This window comes from Megalops cyprinoides, chromosome 18 (assembly GCF_013368585.1).
Source record: "Megalops cyprinoides isolate fMegCyp1 chromosome 18, fMegCyp1.pri, whole genome shotgun sequence".
NCBI lineage: Eukaryota > Metazoa > Chordata > Actinopteri > Elopiformes > Megalopidae > Megalops > Megalops cyprinoides.
The window spans coordinates 3313545-3336180 of NC_050600.1; the positions used below are offsets into that span (position 1 = coordinate 3313545).

The 22636-nt window shown below is 44.9% G+C and overlaps 1 protein-coding gene across 3 annotated transcripts in view; it reads left to right on the forward strand.

Annotated features, from left to right (window-relative positions):
- Positions 1-22636, forward strand: part of slc2a9l2 (solute carrier family 2 member 9, like 2) — a 141224-nt gene that overhangs the window by 366 nt on the left and 118222 nt on the right. The window contains exons 1-3 of one of the 3 annotated variants that reach the window (XM_036551262.1): positions 6995-7043; positions 12358-12455; positions 20713-20811. In XM_036551262.1, coding sequence (XP_036407155.1) covers positions 12375-12455; positions 20713-20811 — 180 coding nt within the window. In that variant the 5' untranslated portion in view covers positions 6995-7043; positions 12358-12374. Of the gene's footprint in view, positions 1-6994; positions 7044-7137; positions 7198-12357; positions 12456-20712; positions 20812-22636 lie in introns of those variants that run through there. The other 2 variants (XM_036551264.1, XM_036551263.1) reach the window with 2 other exon arrangements.

A 22636-nucleotide genomic window follows, 5' to 3' on the forward strand; every position in this document is an offset into this window, starting at 1 on the left:
CAGATAATCTTTTTTCTTCATTACTGTTGAAAAAGTATCTCAGAGACTGTTCACACAATGAGAACTGTCAGGGAAGAGGCAATGGTGTACTGTTAAACTTGTAGAGGGCAGTTGACTTGATCTTTCCCCTTGAGGCCTAACATGGTCTGATTATACAGTATTCCAAGGTTCCTGCAAACACAGCCATTCCTATGATTTGAAATTCCTTGTCCCAAGTGAGGCAATGTTCTCTTATGTTGCTGTTTGGTTAAGAAACTCTGGTTTGCCGCTTACAAATTGTGAATACAATTAGATCCAGTTGTGAAGCTTTGGTGGACATAAATATAGGGACAGACCTCTCAATTTAAAGAACGGGGAGTCTATCATCTTGCTTCAAGGAAGTAGCAACATGTAGTGCAGGCCTGACTAGTCGATCACGGAGAATTGTTCTGCGTGCAGCTGACAACGGCAGTCATTGATGATAAGTAACCTCACTTACCTTAGCACGTGGTGACACGCGGTGACATCTCTGCTCACCACCGAGATCATTAGACACAGCCCTCTCTTTGTGGGAGAGGGGCTGCTAATAAATCGAAAACAATAAAAGTCGGCTATTGTCCATACTTGGACGCAAAGCCTTGCCTAGGACACTATAAACGTGAGGGCTGAACCTGCCCCTTTTAATTCAGAAAATATCGAATCTCATTATCTCAGCACTGGTGACGGAATCCACCAGACATGTTGATACAAACTCTGGTTGGGTAAGCACTGATGGGTCATGAAAGCGGGCGTCTGCCAGTCCTGCTGCCTGTGTGGGCATTGCCAGCCTGGTACTGGGGTCCTGCTGGAACTGCATGACAACCAATGAGGCAGCCAGACGGCCACAATAACAGGCTTATCTTAATTAGTAGTAATTCAGCCTGCGGTGCAGCGGTGCCTCACTCTGCTGCTCACCACATTAGGCCTCTTCATTAGCCTGCTTTGTTATTTTCTAACTCAGGCCGCTGATTTCTCTCCAGCATCTCACAGCCTCTTTAACAGACACACCACAGGGGGACTGTAATGCTGACAGTATCCCAGAGCACACAGTGCCACGTTATATTGCATTATATTACAGTATTTGCATTTAGCGGAGATGTATCCAGAGTGACTTGCAATTGGGTACAGTTTTATCCATTTAGACAGCTGGATATCTACTGAGGCAATTGTGGGTTAATGCGGGTTATTGTCGGTTACACTTACCCAAGAGTACAGCAGCAGTGCCCCAGCAGGGAACTGAACCAGGAACCATTTGGTTACTTTACTGCTATGCTACCCTGCTGCCCCCTGATTCTAACAGTGATCAATTCACAGAATGTACATACTACACAGCAGTTACAACACTGATATGATCCCACTGTGTGTTCAGCATACTGTATTTTTAAAATAGACCAAAGTATGTCAACAACAGTAATTAAAAACTGGCTTTGCTTTGGACCAGATGCAACTCCAATATGTTTAATGTTCCTTTAAATTTCCTGAAGCACATTGATTGCAGGTTCACTTTCAGGAGTGATACTGGTTGCACTTTACATTAAAGTATGTGTGTACTGACTGATGTGAGTACTGTGTGAATAATTACATTAATCATTGGGGGTTTTCTGTAGAATGTGTTCATCACATACTGATGTGATGTGATTTTCAGACAAAAAAAACTATAAAACAGAGCAACTAAGAATTTGACTTGCCAGCTTGACAGCCTTAGTTTTTTGGCTTGCCAGCTATCTGTCTGTCCAAAGTTAGTGAATTGGCACAAAGGAAGAAGGCCATAGAAGCCATCTCTACAGTGGAGCTAGCCTGCCTGAGAACATTTAAAAACTTTCAAATCCAGTGACCAGGAATGACCAGCAGAAGACTTCTCTGTTTGCAGTGTCTAGACAAGGGAGTTAAAAATGTCTGTTATGATTAATACAACCCTCGGTATAAATCAGGTTATAACGTTCATGTCCCAGATTATTTCCTGTAACTGAGATAAACCGCTATTGTTTGCAAATCCGGCGGCTTTTACTTGCCTTTAGCATGGCAGGAGGGAGGCAGACACTGTGGAAAGGCACTGCTGCTAGGCAACGGCAGACCCATGTGATTCGTCCTCTCTGAGGCATGTGGGAGGAGCCTGGTTTGGGCCCTGTGACATTTGTTCTAACGGCTTCATTCAGAAGCTCTTCTCATGCCATTTCTTGGCTGCAGGCACAGCGTTTTATTCATTTATTTCTTAATTTAATATCTCCTTGGAGTAAAACTCCATCTTTGTGTACCACTGAAGCTTGAGTTAACCCTGCAAAACTTTCTTTTAAGGCTCCTGAATAAGACCTACAGAGAGCCTTCATAAACACCTATGCCAGCTGACATGCTGTAGTCTATCAAATGGTGCTCTGTGATACCAATAAAGTGATTTTACCATAGCGCAATGTTAATGACAGAAATTTCATTTGCATCATGGGAAGTGAAGTTGTTCAACAATGCTTACGTTGTGTTCATGAAGGTATTATGAGGATGTTACGCAGCTCTTCTTCAGGGTACTTCATAGACAGGCTTCCTGTTAAACCTGCTGCGCACACACACACACACACACACGCATACACGCACATATGCACACACGGCGGAAAGTGCACCTTGTCCAACGGCAGGAAGCACATTGCTGGTTGCCTTGGATACCATGACAAAAAAGTCATTTCAGTGAAGTGAACCGTTTCAGAGCAGAAACATATGGAAAGTGAGTGTGTGAAGTGAGACTGGGAGAGGACATGGAGCAGGCATCTCTCCGGACCCGCAAGCCGTAAAAAAGAAGGCTGTGTGATGTCACACTATCGGAACTCCCGGAATCGGATTGCAGTTGCAATCTGAATGAGTCCGAGTAATCACTGGGTTACACCCACTCACAGACTGGCAGTAGTGTAGTGTGGGATACTGCCTGCTCTGTGCGAGGCTTTAACTGTTAAAAGGAAAGCCACCAGAGACTCTTGGAATGTGCTCATGTAAGGCGATCTGTGCTAGCTCCAACTCTGGGCCACACGCTGAAGGTATTGTAATTTTTAAAGTGTTTGCCTGGGTGCCTGTGTGTGCATGTGTGAGTGCATTTATGTGTGGGTGAGTTCACACGCACATTTGTGTGCTTAAGTGTTTATAGGTTTAAAATTAAATTCAAGTGTGTTCCTGCACACAGTGTACAAGATTCTTTTTTTGTATCAATACTGAATTTTCCCAGATGGGGGCAGCAGAGAAAGGCATTTCAGCAAATTAACCTTTGACAATTTATTATCTAATAGTTATTTATCACCTATTATTGATTTATATTATTTATTATGTTTTTACTTAAAGCTTTCCATAATTTTCAACCAATGGTTAGCATATTTCTGTGACACACTGTCTCTATCTCACTAGTTTTTTTTTTTTTTTTCCAATAGAGGCTATTTTTCCTACTTTGAATAGTTATTAATTTACTTATTTAACTCCTTCCATGTTCTTTCTCATTTTTTGATTTTTCTGATAGAATAAAGCAGGATTAGTCATTTTCAGAAATGTGTGAATGTTCCTCATGCTGCAATGGCATGCAGGCAAACAAAGAGTCTGGCCGGCGGAGCTTAAATCCAGACCGCGTTTCTGCAGGGGTCACATGAGGTAGAAACGGCTGTGCTGGTGGCAACACGAGGTTACACCTCAAAATAAGCTCAGAGGAAAGTTACACTGGCTGCTGGTTCATATTCTTTTGAATGGAGTCATTTCACTTCTTTATGTGGATGATGATGATGATTGTGAGCATTGAATCAGAATCAGACTTTATTCATCATGCATGCTTCTACACATACAAGGAGTGATTCTGGTTCCAGTGTCTCTCACAGTGCTTTCATACAACGCCAAAGTTACAACAACAAATGCCAAACAATAGTAATAATACAACAAAAACATAGTGCAGGACACATACATGGAATAAAGACTGAATGATGTACACAAGTATTAGATACATACTGTGTATACTATATATACCTGTGTAGTTAGCATACTATACTAACTAATGCACTGTGTTATATACAGCCATTGCACAGTGAACATTAGTGTACCCGAGTGCAGGCTATGGATATGCATAATTATTAGTTATACATAGATGAAGATGAAGAGGGACAAGATGACATTGTTGTTGACATCAGTGTGCTAATTGGTAATAAGGATAATTTATGATTTCTGAAGATCATGACGATCAATCAATTGGACAATCAATCGATCAGCCAATCAGATTATCCCTTAATACAGTGCTGTTTACAAAGGAAATGTCACAGAGTTCTTCATAGTGCACGTTACACAGAAACAATATTTCAGTGGACATGGCTCAATGTAGACCAGTAATAATGGACAAATAGGGAAAAGGCAGCAGAGAAAAGACAACCCTGAGCGGTGGTCTGCTAAATAAATATAATGTAATGTTTTAGAAGCAATGAGATCTGTTCAGTACACCGCACTGATGATAAGGATTGCACCTAAGGCTGACAGTGACTTTGTAAGATGTGAAAGACTGTGTGGGTTACATCTTTTACCTGTGGGATTTTGGACATGCAGTGCAGAGGGCCAGCCTGTGTCCTCTCTTGGCCTTACATGTTCTCTGTGCCCCAGACAGGCTTGGTTTTTGTGTACAGATGACTGAGTGGCTGAAAGAGTCCCGCCCCTGGGGAGGGGACCCTCTGGGCCTCTGGGAATGGTCTAATGCCCTGTGGTGTTTACCTTTGATTTGAGAATGGCTTCTCTTCAAACTGCACTCACTGTAAACTTCGGCAGGATCAGTTAAAAACAGTCTTATCGCTGGATCGGGATGTGCTGGAAGCTCTGTGCTATTTTTATATTTACATTTACCTTTTCTGTGTTTAGCTGACACTGAGGTCTTATCAATAGGGACGTACAAGATGAGTACATTTAACAATCCATTCACATTGTTGACATCCAGTAGATGCACTTATCCAGAGCGATGCCAGAAGTCAAGTACAAAAGGCATCTGGCAAAACAATACAAAATGTTACACAAACAAGGAAACCTTCATCCACATGTTCTCTACCCAGCAAACCTCATCTCTTAGCATGGTGTTGTAGTGTCACCACAAGTCACTATTGTTTTGGGGCATTAACTTGAAAAACTGTTTTATAATCATGAAGGTTCGTTTTTAAGTGGGAGATGGGCAGTGGGTAATACTGACAGGAAATGCTACAACGTGTTATTCTGATTTTGGTCCCTTTTTTCAAGAAACATCCCTATTATTGCTGAATTCACAAGTCATAGGTACTCCTACTTTGCGGCTGCGCAGTAACGTCGTACACATGCATCATGTGTGTGGTTGTGTTTCCCAAGCCTTTTTACGCAAGCTATAAAGAGGTTTAGTACTGTGTACCTAAAAAGATACAGCGAAGTTAGAACCATTTCGGGTAAAGTCGAACCAAATCAGATGTAAATCAATAAATGTAACTTGCCTTTACTGGTTCCAACCGGTTTTTGCTCCTACAAACCAACATGCTTACAGTCTGTGCAGGTTTCATGGTACCAAGTGAGATAAGTGGCCATGTAGGGTAACGACCCCACGGCAACGCTAGGGATGGCACGGATCGTGCGCTCAGCACTGCTGTGTACAGTGTTGAAGAGGGTCACAACGCAACACACACATTTTTTTGGTTTGTTACAGGCTGCCGACGTCATCATGCAGGTAAAACGATAAAGGTGAACGGCTGACCGGAAGAGGAGGAGAGTGAACACATGTCGCGGCAAAGTTGAAAGGGATGGATTATTTGGCGTCTGTTGGTTTGATGCAATGTGGATGGGGAGATTAGCAGCGTTTGTTTTGACTAATAACGGCTTTGATCATTGTGTTATCGCTGTTTCTTTCGCCAGGACGCTGGTAAACAGCGCTAGTATGGGACATACCCCGACCGTAGCGCCAGGTCGCTTTGTTATGCTGTTGTGTTGCTTTGTTGGGCTGTTGTGGGGCTCGCAAGACGGCATCTGTCCACCGTCCATTCGCTGAAGCTGAGAGTGGGACTAGGTAGGTGTTCCTTTCACAGGCATTTTAAGCAGCCGTTTTCGAGTTCAGGGGTGACTGGTCATAACAGTGGACAAGACAAGAAAACCTAGCGTTTGTTGCTTCATGCTGTAACGTGTTCGTTCCCGTGTCGTGCTGGGAAAGCTTCGAAGTGCAGAGTTTCGCTTTTCACATGCAGTCATTACCACGATAGTAACTCGCATTCTGACCGTTTGCACTTTCACCAGCTCTTTTCTCTGTGTGATCTGGAAAGATCTCCCGTGATCGCAACAGATACACGATCGGATTTAAATCTGACCTAATCCTGCATCATCAGGTGTGGGGAGTACAAGACCCCGGTCACCACACCGACCAATCAGATATCGTCGGAATGAGGGAGCGGAGCGGTGAAGGAATGCTCGCGTTGCTTGGTAGGTCTCCAAGGACTCAAGCGCTGCTCTCGTATCTCAAAAGGACTGAAAGTGCTGATGATGATGACTCAGTAGCAATCTATGAGATGTAGAACTAACTGTAGTGTTTATGAGTTATACAGTAACTGATACACACTCTGCATCCTATTTGCAGGTCAAAAGTGTACGTGTGTTTGTGTTACATTCACATTTATTCATTTGACAGATGCTCTTATGCAAAGCTGCTTACAAGTGTTCATTGACATGCATGTTTGTGAACACGTGGTTGTGTGTGCATCCACAGACTTGTGTGTCTGCATGCACATATGTGTTTATGTGCGTGTCTATGTGTGAGCACAACTGCATTCATGCGTTTATATCTGTGTGTGTGTGTACACATGCAATCAAGCATTTATGTGCATATGCATATGCTTGTGTGTGTGCATGTGCGTGTGGCCATGCATGCGCGTGCAGGAGTGTGAGTGTCTGCCGGGTTTCCTCTCGTTAATCATTAGCCGGTGGGGGCTGGCAGATCGGGAGCGTTTGTGTGGACGAGGTCGTTACTCCGCAGTCCCGGGTCCTCTTCCAGGGTGAGCAGGAGTCCACGTGAGCTTCGCTGTGGGGTGAGTGCAGCTTTCCCGTCTCGGAGCGCCTTTCTCCTCGCCTCTGCCCGGTGCCGCTCTCCCACAGCCAGGCTCCTCTCCAGCGTGTGGAGTGGTCATCCTCTCTGCCGTGTGCTAACAGCCCGGCCTCTCTGGACTTTGACTCCATCTGCAGGTTGTGAAGTGCTGCCTCTGACTGTGGGTCAGACTGACGCCGTGTTGAAAGCCGTCTTGGGTTAGTGTGTAATGAGAGGCTGGAATGGGGTCGCTCTGATACCCGGGTAAAAGCAGTTTGTGCGGTCAGAGCACCCGCACTGAATGCAAGGTTGCAGGACCATGTTGTGGTTAAGGAGCTGGGTTCTTGAGTAGTAGGTGTCAGGTTCAAATGGGTCACACAGCCACGTTGTGGTTAAGGAGCTGGAGTCCTGAGCAGTGGATTTCAGGTTGTAATCTCAGGTGTGGTGCTGCTGTAGCACCCTTGAGCTTGGTGTATTTTTAGCAGATTTGTTTCATTCAGTTTCCATTTGTGTGGATAAGTGTAAATGTGTACACTTTGTGGGGAGGAAGTGAAGTCAGTTGTGGCCTTGTGACCCTGCCTGTCGGTGAGGAGTGTGGTGTGGATGCCGAAGTGTCAGATGGGGACATGGGGACAAATCTCTGCCGTTGGCTCTGAGAAAGCTGTGCTCAGCACTGAAGTGCTGCTGAGAAAGTTACAGTGCAGTTGCTGGTGCCTTAGATGAACACAGATATGCGCATTCCATGCATTTACACTCTGTCTCTCTTCCAACTGTCTGTTTCACTTTTGTGATCTGTTTTTTTTTTTCCCAAATTATAAATTTCCAACAGTAATGTATCACAGGTTAAGTTTGTCAGGCTTTTGCAGAAAACCTTGGCCAAAGCACTGGTGCAAAGCAAACTGCCTTCCTGATACCCAAGAGGAAGTGAATTTAAGTTGTTTTTTTTTTCTGATGTTAAAATTTATAAGACAGCCTCTTAAAAATAAAAGGTAATGGTAGTGTTTTTAATGTAACTTCATGACAAGGTCTGTGACTTTGTTCACTTAACCAAGCCCCTTAATACAGACAGAGATCCTCTGCCTCTCCTGCATGTATCTGGAGTATCCCCGCTGAGGTCAGGTCAGGGCCTCTCTCTGAAGGAGAGACGCAGCATGGTCTGTGGGTAGCAGTAAAGAAATGACTTCTGATGCAAATCCTCTCTGTGTTTGGCTCTCGCCCTCTCAGAGAGATGGCTTTTAATGAAAACACTTGCTGTGTGTTGCACTTTCTTCCCCAGATAAATAGTTTTTAATGCAACGTGTTGTTTTTCAGTGCTCTGGGCGTCAGAAGGGTAATTCATAAACAAAACCTTTTTGCCCCTGGAGAAATAGCTTTCATTGTGTGTGCCACTTATGCACAGAGCTATGATTGTTTATGTTTTTTAGTGGAATATTATGCAGAAAAATTTTCAAGGGTGCCTTCGGCAACCCTCTACAAAAATGTAGTGAAGTAGTTCACTGGCAGCAGTTCACAAGTATCTGTTACCATATATATGATTGGAGATTGGAGCTTTGTTTTCTTTCATATATCATAAAATTATCTATTAGCATCTGAATGAATGTTTCACTTGGTAAAAGGTTTTTGGGTCTACCAACCACACACACTACATTTTAAAAGGAATCATGTATGTCCAATCAAACATTTTCCATGGAGTATATTCGTTCATAGCTCAGCTGTGGGGAACTCTTTACCTATCTGTTTGTTTGGAACATGAGCCCTCCAGGGAACATGTAGGCAGTCCCCTGACAGGTGATTAAATATGAAGCTCCCCACTGTTGTCCTCAGATCTCCAGACTGGCATGTTTTTGTCATGCTGTACCGGTTCTCCCCGGGTTGGTGTCCTGCATACGAGCACACACACTTGCACATGAAGAGGTTGAGCACACATTACCTTTGACACTCTGGCACGAGGCTGCGTCACTCTCTGTACGCGCACCCCTTTCACTCCACAGGTGTGTAGCATTATGTAACAGAGATGCGCTTCTGATAAGAGACTGCTAGTAAACGGTGGCACAGAAAGAGAGAGGGAATGAAAGACAAAGAGAGGGAGGGCTGAGACACTGTGGTGTGTTGTTTATACTAGGTGTGTGAGTATTTCTCCCTCTTCTCTCTGGCTGCTCTAATGTCCCTGGGTGTGAGTGACTCTGCTCTCACCTATGGACATCCTGCTGAATCTCTTACTCATTCAGCTTTTCTTACACCTGGAGCTTAACGGCTAGCCTCCTTCACTTGCTGTTACCATAGTATTCCACTAGAGGTCTCTATAGCCACAGATTACTGACAGCAGCTTTGTCAATGAGCCTGGGAGAGAGCAGAAAGTGATTGTAATGATCATGATCCTAATGTTGAATGAGCTGGTATGTGCAGTATCAGAAATGTTGTGTAATAAATGTCCAGTGTGGTTAGTAAACCTGGGATTATGAAGAGGTGTGCAAAACTTATTTAAAAAAAACTCCTAAGAACTTGTATACCTACAGCTATTAAGAGCTGCCAAATACTGTAACAGTGGTAAATAAATAATTATTTTCACAGTATTACATGTATTCAGAGACAATGGCAATGAGAACATGCAGTGATATTGGATGTAAGGGTAGTTATAAAACAAACGTATAGGATCCTTACAATTTGATATTGTTGCCTTCTTCTTGCTTGCTTGGAGTCCTCACAGCCAGGACAGCAAGGAGGTGGAGATTTAATATCCAGTTATAAAAGTTTAAATTACAGTGCATGAAGTATTATAGCTGTGACTCAAAGGTGAGCATGACCAGGGGAAACGCCGCTGTGTTTTGTTGTACACGGGAGCTGAATGTGTTCTGACAGGCTTGGTTCTGTCCGGCCTGCACGGGCAGCATAAAGCATGAGGTAGGGGGAGCTGTTTGATACAGGCAGTGGGGCTCCCTTGTAGTTCAGTCACTGAAGGTGCCCAGTCCAAATGCAGGCTTGATACAGGAAGTGGGGATCCCTTGTGGTTCAGTCAGTTAGGGTGCCCAGTCCAAATGCAGGCTTGATACAGGAAGTGGGGATCCCCTGTGGTTCAATCAGTTAAACTGCCCAGTCAAAATGCAGGCAGAGGCCTGAAGCCTTGGTTCCAGCCCAGCTGTGTCTTCAGCCAGTGAGGACTGGAAGCCCACAGCAGGACAGAGTGGCTTCGTTCCAGCAGGGGTGGGGTGGGTATGTTGGCAGGGTCCCCAGAGCCTGTGTGCCCCAGGGCACCTTGGGTACAATGCAGACTTGGCAGCCAGACTTGACTCCAACTGACGGTTGGAGTGACTCAAATTTCAGAAACATGAGAGGCTAGAAGAAATGTATACATGTATATATACATTTATGTGTGTATGTATAATATTCCCAGTGAGCTTTGCACACAATCTGTGTGCAGTGAATCTCAGTGAAAGCGGTGAATCTCATATGGGGGAAAAAAAAACTGAAAGCCTTTTCCTTTTCCCCGTGCAACCCTATTTTATGAATCATGAAATCACGAGGCATCAACTGTGCATAATTATTTGCTCAATTACTTGTTCTGGGCCCCACTGAGTAGCTTAATTGCTAAGCAAATAAAACTGAAAACTTTCTGTTACCAATTTGTTTAAGTCCTTATAGAGCTAACAACAGATGCTTAAATGATGTCAAATCTACATCAGTATTCAGTTAACTGCTCGATACAGCTGAATGGATTCAGAGCTAAGCTGGAGTGAAAACCAACAGACGCAGTGTGTGGGAAGCCCTCATGCGTTATTGGCTCTTGTGAGGTCATTTAGAATTTTAGATGAATTCCGAGTTCTGAGTCAGATGGCAGAGAGGAGGATCAAACTGGGTGGTTTGCAGCGGTGCAGAGTGGCACAGAAAGAGGAAATGACACTGGAAATTTGCTTGTTTGATTCTCAGGTGGGATGCTGATGCTGTAACTGTAATCCCTAGGTATGTACCTGGCTTTGTGTCTGCAGATGTTCGGCTGTTTGGATGAGTGAGATGTGAAACAGTAGGCCTGTCCTGGCCAGCCTGTGCTTACTGAGATGAATCTGTATGATGTGGGCATTTGGAGAGCCTGTTCTTTGGGGACTCTGTAGAGGTCTGGTTTTGTGATCTCTTCAGCTGTTCCATGCTGTATGACTGGAAATGCATTGGCTTACCCAGAGACCCAAATTCCTTTCTGTCTACAGCACTGACACAGTAGATCTGAATGGCCAGACTTGTGCAGACGCAGTCCAGCACCACGGCACCGCATGCATGCAGCTCACTGATTCACCAGAACCCCCCACACCTGCCTGTATTGGTGTCTGCTCACCTAACCCCAACCCCACGATCACTTTCAAACCCACATCGGCCTCCGTCCCCTGCTGGCTCCTATATGCCCCTCTCTGCTCCTGCCTGGGTGTAGCTTCCATCCTCAGATGGCCTCCTCTGGTAGCGTGCCAACCCCATGACCCCTCTGCAGCTTACGCCATTGCCCCCTCGCTCTCACCTCTGGAACCCTGGCGGGGGGGTGGGGGGGTGGGTGTGTGGTGCCATGGGGGAGGAGACAGTGAGTGCGTCTAGGACTGCTGAGTCACCCGCCACCTCCCAGCGCCTGGACAGCTCTGCTGACCACACGCTGACACGCTCCGAACCCCTCAATCGGCCTCCTCACGCTGCAGTAGCATGACCTCGACCTGTCCTCTTTCTCATTAGCGACACCTCTGCGTAATACCAGCTCTCCCGATAACCTGTTCGTTTCTCCACTCCTCATGCACAGCTAAAAGCCGCGCTCAGATGCAACTCTCCGTTATCATTCAACTCCATTTCCCTGGATCAGGGGTTCTGCCAGATAAAAAATGCTAATAGGTGACAAATGTGCACTTCAGTTAGAGTCAATTGTCCTGTTGTTATAACCAATATGGACACTAGATGGCAGGCAATGTACGCATCTTTTGATCAACAGGAAAACAAGAAAGGAATGAGCTTATCATTGACATCTTTACATTGCATTTTTGTATTGACTGAGCTTTGTGGACATAATGTTTTAGTAGTACAGTGATTGTTATCATCACTGATAATGATTTTTTATTATTATTTGATGGACTTTGAATGCCATAAACAGTGTACATAATGATAATGATGCACCATATAATTCCTGTGCTGTTTTAACATGAACAACACGTTAACTCACCCCAGCCCACACACACATGCACAGACCCACACATGCGCACGCACACACACACACACACACACACAACCTAGTGGTCTCGGTTTTTTTGAAATACCGGCATTTTACCACAAAATGATCATGTCTCTCATTTTAGAGTTCTGACCCTGAAAGATGGATAAGGCTGAGAAGGACGAGAAGACGGAGAAGGCGGAGAGTAACAATGTCAGCGACCCTCCAAAACAGGCGAAGACGGTAAGGACCCGCGCCTGCTCTTATTTTCGTCTTTAATATTGAACCTGTTCCAGCGAATCCACATCATGCTGCGCTGTGCACAGTGGAACTAGCTGCCCATCATGCAACTGCGGTGTACTGCAGTGCAGAGACCGGCCACAGCTTTGAGGAGTACAGAGAGTGCCGCTCTGAGCGGACTTGTGCGTTTGGTCTCCTGGCTGCACGGACATCAACTCACTTCCGCGCAGTTACATAATACAACTGCGCAGCATATCGTAACAGTGCTGTAACACAGTGTTAAGTATAACGTCACGCGTGTTTGCAGGTCATTGATAAGCGGGGTGTGTTAGCGGTACGACCCCTGACACGCCCTCGGACGCTCTCGTTCAGAGCTGCTGCGTGTGAGACGGGCGCAGGCAGAGAGACGGGGGGGAACTGGAGTCCCCGTGAGAAGTGCGCCGCTCCAAATCCTCTTTCACCGGGTCAGTTAAATTAAGAGTCTAACACTAAATGACGGACTGTCTGGAACTCTGTGCCCCCAGCACAGAGCATCCGGCTTAGGCCGGCCACCGTCCTCCAACGAGGACGTGGGGTTCAGCATGCTCGGCTGGAGACGTCGGCACAGGAACACGCTGTCCGACGCAGCTCACACAGTCCAAACTGGCAACGCTACATCACACCTGAGACTGTCATGGCAGAAACACAGCATACTGCCACAGCGACTCCGTGCTGCAGCTCAACGGAATCTGCCATTACAGAAACACGACTGTGTGCTACGGAATCTGCCATTACAGAAACACGACTGTGTGCTACGGAATCTGTCATTACAGAAACACGACTCTACACTGCGGAATCTGCCATTACAGAAACACGACTGTGTGCTACGGAATCTGTCATTACAGAAACACGACTCTGTGCTACGGAATCTGTCATTACAGAAACGCGACTCTGTTCTGCGGAATCTGTCATTACAGAAACACGACTCTGTTCTGCGGAATCTGTCATTACAGAAACACGACTCCGTGCTGCAGCTCACCTAACGGAATCTGTCATTACAGAAACGCAACACAACAGTTGTGTTTCTTTAGTGACTGAATCTGTAATTATAGCAATGCAGCTGTGTACTGTAACCCTCAAACTTTGATTTTGCAATATCTTTGTGAGTAAATATCAGTAGCTAAGGTGATCATCAATGACATCAATGTGAATATCTCACATTACCATGGGATCACTTTAAATATTGCACTTAATTAATATATTCATGCAGTATCATTGGCTTATTGATCTGACTGGTAAATACCATTTCTACATCATTAGCAATACCTATATCACACAGTGTGGTGTTAGCATAATAAAGCATCGATGGTTAATAAAAGCATTTATAATTGTGTTATACATTATTAAAAATACATTTTTGATGTCTAGTCCAATAGTGCTAAATCCTAGTAAAGGAGAAGGCCCTGGGGTCCAAATTTAGAAAATGACAGGCGATGATGTATATTGCAGTTACTCCTGCTTTATTAAGCATTTATAACTGTACGGTAGCATTAAATGTGGCCAAACAAATTACCCCCCACAAGCTGTCAATTCCCTTTCTTTCTAATATGTCACATTATAATGAAACTGCATCGAACAGCACTGCCAGTAGCATGTCCCTGAAATGAAGTTCCATCAAATCACTTAGAATTCAGCGCATGTGCATGTACCGTATTGTTCTGTATCGGTGAGGTGTTCAACGATAACAACAGTAATTCGGGTTTGTAATGAGGTTCGCTTCCGTAATCTGTGAGATATTTTCTCTTTTTAATGAATTTTGAAGAGTTTTCCGGTCCGAGGGGAGATGTTTTTTCCTCTGTGCTACCATGAGAAATCGGCAGCCTGTAGCAAATGCGTGATTCACGCTGAGGTCTGGGGGGGAATCGCTAATGCTCGGCGGTTCTGGCGGCTCCAGCAGGTTCTGCACCCACCCGGGGCGTGCTGGCCCGTGAGAGGAAAGACGGCTTTGGTTCCTTATGTCTCTGCCTCCAGACCACACTCGTTTCCCTCACAGGTGTCTGAAGGCAGGGGTGCTGCTCCTCTCCCGGTGGAGCGGGGTGCGTGAGAGAGCAGGTGGGACAGGACGGGACTGGGGGTGGGGGGGGGGGGGGGGTGGGAGTGCAGAGATCTCTGCAGTCACTGACAGCGTCATTCCCGCTAGAGGGGCTGGTGATGGCAGGCGCCACACGACCCAGTGCCGCAAACACAGAGACACACACACACACACACACACACACACTCCCTCTCTTTCTCTCTCTCTCCCACACACACACACACACACACTCTCCCTCTCTTTCTCTCTCTCTCCCACACACGCACACACACACTCCCTCTCTTTCTCTCTCTCTCCCACACATGCACACACACACTCCCTCTCTTTGTCTCTCTCTCTCCCACACACACACACACTCCCTCTCTTTCTCTCTCTCTCCCCCACACACACACACTCCCTCTCTTTCTCTCTCTCTCCCCCACACACACACACTCCCTCTCTTTCTCTCTCTCTCCCACACATACACACTCCCTCTCTTTCTCTCTCTCTCTCCCAAACACACACATTCCCTCTCTTTCTCTCTCTCCCACACACACACACACACACACACACACACACTCACAGACAAAAACACACGTCTACACACACAGCACAAACACTCTCATGCTTACACGCTCTGTGTACAAACATCTAAACACACACAGACACACACACACACTCTCTCCCTCACTCTCTTTCTCTCACACACACACACACACACACACACACACACACACACACACACACACACAGAGGCAGCTGTTAAGCGCGCGGAACACAGTCTGTGCTGTTGGCCCCACAGCCAGAGAGAGCGAGACCCAGGTCACCTTTGCTAATACATGTCTCTGTGCATCATCCCCCTTTCCAACTGACCAGCCCAGAATCGGCAGCGAGACGGTGATATTCACTGTGAGCATAAACCGCAGTGTCAGTCCAAACTGAGCTGTGCTGCTGACCTCCCCACATCACTGTGACTCACTGTCGAGATGCTTCAGATCTCGCCCAGACAAAACATTTTCAATGCGCTTTTTATATATCCTGTCACTATACTCGTGTCATACCTGATCAAAATATGTCTCTCTCTCTTCTGTTTAAGTTACTGTGTGTGTTTCCACGCACATGCACACGCGTGGGTGTTTGCCTACATATGTTATTTCATATATGTACATGCTTATGCATATATGATCAGAGTTAGGGCTTTACTGCTTTCACCAAATTCCACTATATTGCTTTAACCAACATTAGAGTAGAACTGTCTCTCCCTTCCTGTTCATACTGACGGGTTTTTCTGATTTCCGTTCTCTGAATATTCATGAGCAGGCAGATCTAGCAGGTGTCTTGTGTTCTGAATGACTGTCTCTCACAATATTTACACACAAACAAGCATAATGACTAGGATCAGAATCACGGATAGACTTCCTGTTCGTTGGATCATAGACAGCGCCACCCCCTGGCCTCTATTGGTTCTGCACGATGGCAGCAGAGCTTCTGAGGACAGACAGGGCAGAGGCTGATGTTTCTGTTACTGCTGATAACGTAATCTCTCATTCCACTATTCAGTCCTAATGGAGCTTTGCTTCCATGAACATATATCAAACTAATTGAAAGCCATTGTCCTGATGGCTGAACAAGCAGAGGTCAGTCCCTTTCCCCATAACCCTTCTCCATCACACTGGGCCTTTCTGCGTCCTCTCTGAATTCAATATCCTCTTTGAAAAAAAAAAAAAAAAAACAGCAGAAAAGGCCTGTGAGATTTTCGTTCTGTCACAAAGTAATGCAGCGTGATGTATCTAAACTTTGCTCGGGCCCACGCTTTCTATTTGTTTGTTCCGATAAGGGAAAAATGAAAACTGAAAAATGAAAAAAGAGGTGTTTGGGAAATGAATTTGTTGAGTTAGTTGCTTTTTTTTCAGGGTTTCTTGCATCGTGACTGCAGTATCATGGTAAATGACTTGCCACTGCTGTCCTGATGTCATTACTCTGTTATTTCTTGCAGCCCCAGAGCACTGGGAATATTGAGCTACATAAAAAAGTTTAGATAGTTGTTATGACAGATGATCACTTCCCTGAAACTCACACCTCAGAGGTAGATTGTACTTGCAACCCTCTGAGGGCTTTGTGATCCTAAAAACTTATATATTAGCTAAAATGTGTATACGTATTTTAAGCATTTCTTTATGCTTGGAAAACACTCTAAGGTGCAGCTATTCTGAATATAGCATTATTGACTATATTGCACATGACTGGAAATATATTGTTCATGTTCATCCAACACTAAAAAAAGAGTTTCTGAAAGGAATTCAGGGTTGCCAAACCGAAGAATCCACAATTACAATATGTGCTTTTTTCGACATCGCACATCATAAGATTGCGTGGAATTTTTTTCAACATGCCTACCCTGACTTTCTTCTTAAAGCATGATTATCTACAAGTTAATTAACGTGTTTGTCTTTTTCTTTACCTTAATTAGTAGGAATCCTCACCGAGGAGCACTTCTGTTCTTATTAAGCAGTGAAATTAACTATTTGAATGATTATTATTATTATTGTTGGTTTCGTAGGCTGTTCTATAGTGATAAGTGTCTTGTAAAAACTCCAGAACGCATTTACCAATCAAACACAGAGAAGAGAGACAGCTCGAACTACCTCGCTTTGCCCTCTGGGGGCTGCATGTCCATTTCAAATGAAATCTCACAATATGATAGCATTCCTGTATAAATATAACTGTATTGATTAGCCTAAGGCAGCGATATGAACAGGCTCTTATTGACTTATTACAGGCTCATATTGACTTATTACAGGGAGTGAGAACTCCATACACCCTCACGTCTCACTTCCTGGAATGGAATACTGTCAGGTTCAGACTCTGTGCAGATATTACTATAGAAATTAATGGGAGAGTTCTGTGCCCTGAGGCAATTTAGTGTGGTACATTTACACGCAAAATAAAATGTAAGGTAAAGAACAACATGGAAATAGTTTGCGTTGAGGTTTAGTGTCACAGATTAATATATAAACACACTTACTGTGTTAAAATTTTGATTAAATGTTGGATCAAACTTTGTATTTAAAGCTGCACCCTGGTCTGCAGTGTTACCTAAATGGCTGCTTTGAAATCTGCCTCTTGATTGGTTGCCCTGTCTAGGTTGTGTTTTTTTTTTTTTTTTTTTGTACCCCCCCCCCCCCCCCCCCCCCCCGGCTTTGTAATCTACTCAAGTGTCCATTTCCTGAAGATGCTGTTTTTGGGGAGGTTGGTGCACTCACTTCAGACTCATTCAGAAAGGCTTATACACTATCACACCTTATCTCTGCCCCCCTCTTCACCTGGAAATCATTTTCATACTCCATACAAAGCACTTCTACCTCACGAAATGACCGGAAAAGCGGAGCAAAGAGAGGCGAGCAATTAGAAAAACAATTAGACACATTCTGACGTGGGAAAAATACGGAGGCCGAACTCTCAGAAAGCAAATCTTATGGAACATTAGCACAGCGTGTCACAGTGCATTTCTGTGTACTCAAAGACAGTCAAGGTAACACTGAAAGCCTGGTTCAAGTGTTCCAGCCACGAGTGCTAATTGCATTCCAGTCCATTAAATGCTGCTAAGCAAATGTAAAGCAACAAGTGGATAGGACCTTAATTAACGAGGTGGTCTGAGTGGCGTGTCCGCATCCGTGTATACAGAATATCTAATAATGCGCAAATGCAAGGCAACGCTGAGCAGAAGTGAATTGCCATCATGGTCAATGGGCAGTTGTGTAATGATGCGGTCATAATGGCCCAATCAAAAGGCCCTTTCCTCTGGGCTGAACATCGTAGCTTCCTTTGACCATGACTTCTTGGCAGCCAGAGGGGATCATTTTACAGTGTGAGAATGAAGATGGCTTATTGGAGAAATCTTGCACCCGTTTCTCTTTTTATTGTGAATAGTGGCCTCTGCTGTGCAGAGGAGTGAGATGAAGCACAGAAGAAGCCGTGTGTAATATCCTTAATCAATAACAGCTCCATACTGTAGTTGCGTATCTGTGTGTATGTGAGTTTGTGTGCATGCACGAATGTGTGAATGCGTGACTGTGCATGTGTGTGTACGTGTTTGCGTGCACATGTGCATACAGTCTGCATATGAGAGTGTGTGTGTGTGTGTGTGTGTGTGTGTGTGTGTGTGTGTGTGTGCGCGCATGGGTAAGTGTGTGTGTCTGCATGCGCATGCTTAACATGATTTTCCAATACTAGGGTAGGAGAGTGGTAGTTACATCTTGCTGTGTTTTGACAAACTGATCAATTGCATGGGGGCGAAAAAAAACAGAAACACATCAATTTCACACAATCGAAGGAGCAATCTGAGGAGGCCTCTAAAGGACTGTTTACCTTCCTCTCAATTCATTAAGTCTTGTTTATTAGTTAATGCGTTTTCCTCAGATGTCATTTCGCATTAAGAGGGGCTGCATGGCTGTAATTGGGGAAGAGTGAGAAAAGCTTTTATCTTCCCCCATGACACATCCCTCCATTCCCCCCCCCCCCCCCCCCCCCCCCACATACTTCCATCTGTCCATCTCCTGTCTGTGTCCCAGTGGTCGTATTGAGCTCCTCAGTCTTTCTGTCTAAGCAACTTCCCTCACAGGTTTTGTATTCAAGTAGATACACAGAGAGACAGATTGATGACAGAAACTATTCACTTTATAATATTTTCTTTTGCTCATTTTCACATTTCCATTGGGTCTACATTTACCTGGTGATTATTTTCAGAAATGCATACTTGCTGCTGACCTCTACTGGTGGTGAAGGTGAACTGCACAGGATCAAAGTGCAGATGTTGTTGAAGTGGGAACTCGGAGGTGGTCACCCACAGCGAGCCTGTCCAACCACACTGAAGTCGACACAGTCTCCTGCCTCTTCAGTTTAAATGTGCCAGTGGTTCTTTTTTTTTTTTTTTTGAGCTGCTTCCACTCAATTTCCTCTTTGAGCTCATTGCAAACACTCATTAAGAGTGCCACACAGCGGGTAAGGGTAAGCAGAGCGTGTGTGTGTCTCGCAGGGCGCTTTGGCCTTACACACTGAGAACTGCAGGGTGTTAGGGAGGCAGGGCGTCACACGCTGGCTGTGTGTGGAAGGGGGTGCACATCTTTGAACCATGCTTTGCTTCATATAAACAAATCCATCCGTCCCAAATGCCACAATTATTTGACTGTGAATAACTGAAATTATGCAGAAGATGACCAGAGAGGTCTAACCTTACCATCCTTTGTGGTTTACATTTCATGTGTACCCTAATAAATTTTTGGTTATTATATATATATATATATATATATATATATATATATATATATATATATATATATATATATATATATATATATATATATAATATTTCTGTGTATCATCATGTTTTAAAGATCATCTATATATAGGGAGATACACCACTAAACTCAACTGTCTTACCACTGTCTTAATTTCCCTTTTTTTCCCAAAAAAAAAAAAAAAAAAAAAAAAAGATTTGATCCTTTCTGCCGGACCTTTTGTAATGGTTTCTTTCCAACCCCGGTAAGGAAATGTACTCTGGCAGGGCCTGCGTCAGAAATCAAACACGCTGAGACCCCATTGTCAGCGAGGTCACTGGAGTTTGTGAACACCTTGTTTTTCCGGGTAACTTCATCTGTGAGCCCGCAGGGCACCCGGAGGCCAGAGAGAGAGTGAGTTTGGAAACGTTTCTGTAATTTGACGCGCTTGACCTTCACAACGAGGCGTCCCAGTGCGCTAATCAGCTGATTTCCCATTCAAACACTCTCAGTGTGTCACAATTACCCCATCCACTCCAACTGGGTTTGAACTGCAATCATTTTCAGGAAGACCGAGCGTCTTAGAGAGGATTACCTTCAATGCACGCTACACACCATTGTTACTAGGATTATTCAACACCTTGTTTGTCTGTGTGTTTTTTTAGCACACGCTTAGACGGCTAGACCTCTTTTTTCATCCTCTAGATACAGCGAGACTGCTGCCTGCTTACACCGATGAATTTTAACTGAAGCAGTCCAGAGCAGGTACAGGTTGCTTAAGGGTGTGAGAGGGCTGCGCCACACTTAGGATTTGACCCCGTGACCCCCTGAGTGCCTGGGCTGTGGCCCTGAGGGGCTTTGTTGTGTCTGTGACCTCTGACCCCAGAGCTTTGAGCTGATTGGTCGGGCCCCTGTGTCTTTCTGTCCCCCACAGCGTCTCACGCCATGCCTGGTGATGGCCGCCTTCTTCGGGGCCCTGGGGTCCTCCTATCTCTACGGCTACAACCTGTCGGTGGTCAACGCCCCTGCGTTGGTGAGTACCACCATTGCCCACCCGAGGCAGACCCCCCTTGTGGACAGACACTGGGCCAAGGACTGCGGAGGTCATGTGTTTCAGTTACACTCAACTTTCACCTCATCAAAAACCGAGGGGAAAAATATCTTTCTCCTGGTATACTTGAGGTATCACTGTGGTAACACAAAATGTTGACTATTCCGAGATCATAATCAGGACACAGGTTTAGGACATAAAGGTTTCTAGCAACCCCCTACAATCAGATTCATAAATTCCATTGTAATGCTACTCTGCATTAGGCTTGGGGGGCTTCAGTGTCTACCTGGCTCTATAACACGTTATAGGCGTTCGTTGGGATTAGAACCATCTACAAGGCGCCTAGATCCTATTCTTTAGGATTAGAAGTATATACAAGGCTCCTCAACATTTTCTTTAGGGGTTGAAGTATCTACAAGTGTCCTCACCTCTAGTGCTGGAGAGCCACAGGGTCTCTGAATGTTGTGCTTCCATTTAATGAGTCCAGTAAATGAGCTAGTTTAGCTCTCTTCCTGAAGTGTGTTTGAGCAGGGATGGGGGGCGGGGGGGGCAGGGGTAATACACTCTCCCAGTGTTAACAAAATCAATCACATCTACAGTATGTGTGTGAATGTTTTCTTTCCACAAACCGTAACGGCTCACAATGCAATCATTGTCCTGACACAGTTCTTAGAACAATTGAGAATAAAGTGAAAGATATCTCTCATGGGTTTTTTTTCTTTCTTTCTAATGACTATTCAGGTTCGGTTCTGGTTGTTATTACAATCATCAGAGAAACCTGATGTACTTGCACTCCAAATTGATACTTGTTCCAAATTGAACTCCTTCCAAATTGATATTTCACGTCCTGCTGGGAAGAATAGTGGAATGGAATCACCCGTGTGCATTTACCAGGTTATAGCAGCGGGTTAATGACGCTTGACGCTTTTGAGTGGAGTAAGGAGAGCAGGGGCAGTTATGAATATGACTTTGGAATGGCCGAAGATGAGAGATGCTGTGTGGAGGACAGGGCTGAATTTGGACAGCTACATTCATTCATGCTTGCTTTGCTTTTGTTTAGGTAATCTTACTAGTTCTGTATTCTGCTGTGTAGGGCCCATGGACACATGATATATTTGCAACTGAGTTGTTTTCATTAGTCTTGAATCAACCCCTGAATGCTACTCATGTAGCCCTGGATCATGAATGTGTTTTCTGAGATTACTTCAGTTTAGTTAAACGGCAAGCATCGCCCCTTAATGTCAGGTTTATGGACCCAGGTCGCATGGTACGGGAGGCTATTGTGCTCTGCATGATCCTTCACCCTGACCAGGCCATAAAGCAACACTGCACAGCCAGAAAAGGGACCATATTTGCACTGAGCTGAATGTAAGAACACAGGCATCCTAGTGCAGTCACCTCTGCCCAGCATGTAACACCTCTTAGGCTCCTGGTTGGAGGAACTTCAGTAGTGGTCACCCCTTCTCACATGCTTTGTCATGCTTACATCTACCTCAGTTCCGCTGTCCAATCAGATCGCATGGCAAATGGAGCGGCGGGTTTTCTACCAGTGAATGAGCCATGTGCCAGCATGGATTATAGCCTTTGAAGTGATCCTGTGTAAGTGCGGCAAATACAGTGGAATTTGCTCTGGGAGGAGCTTCCTCGGCTCTGCAAGGGGACCTTCCCCAAAAACAGATGCAACCTCACGTTTTACCTCAGCTAGCTCTGAGACCGGCGGCTGAGCTTAGATGTTATATTCATCACAGAGTTGAAGTATCCTCGCCAAATGACCGGTCCCTCTGAGGGGATAGCAATATTCCCTACA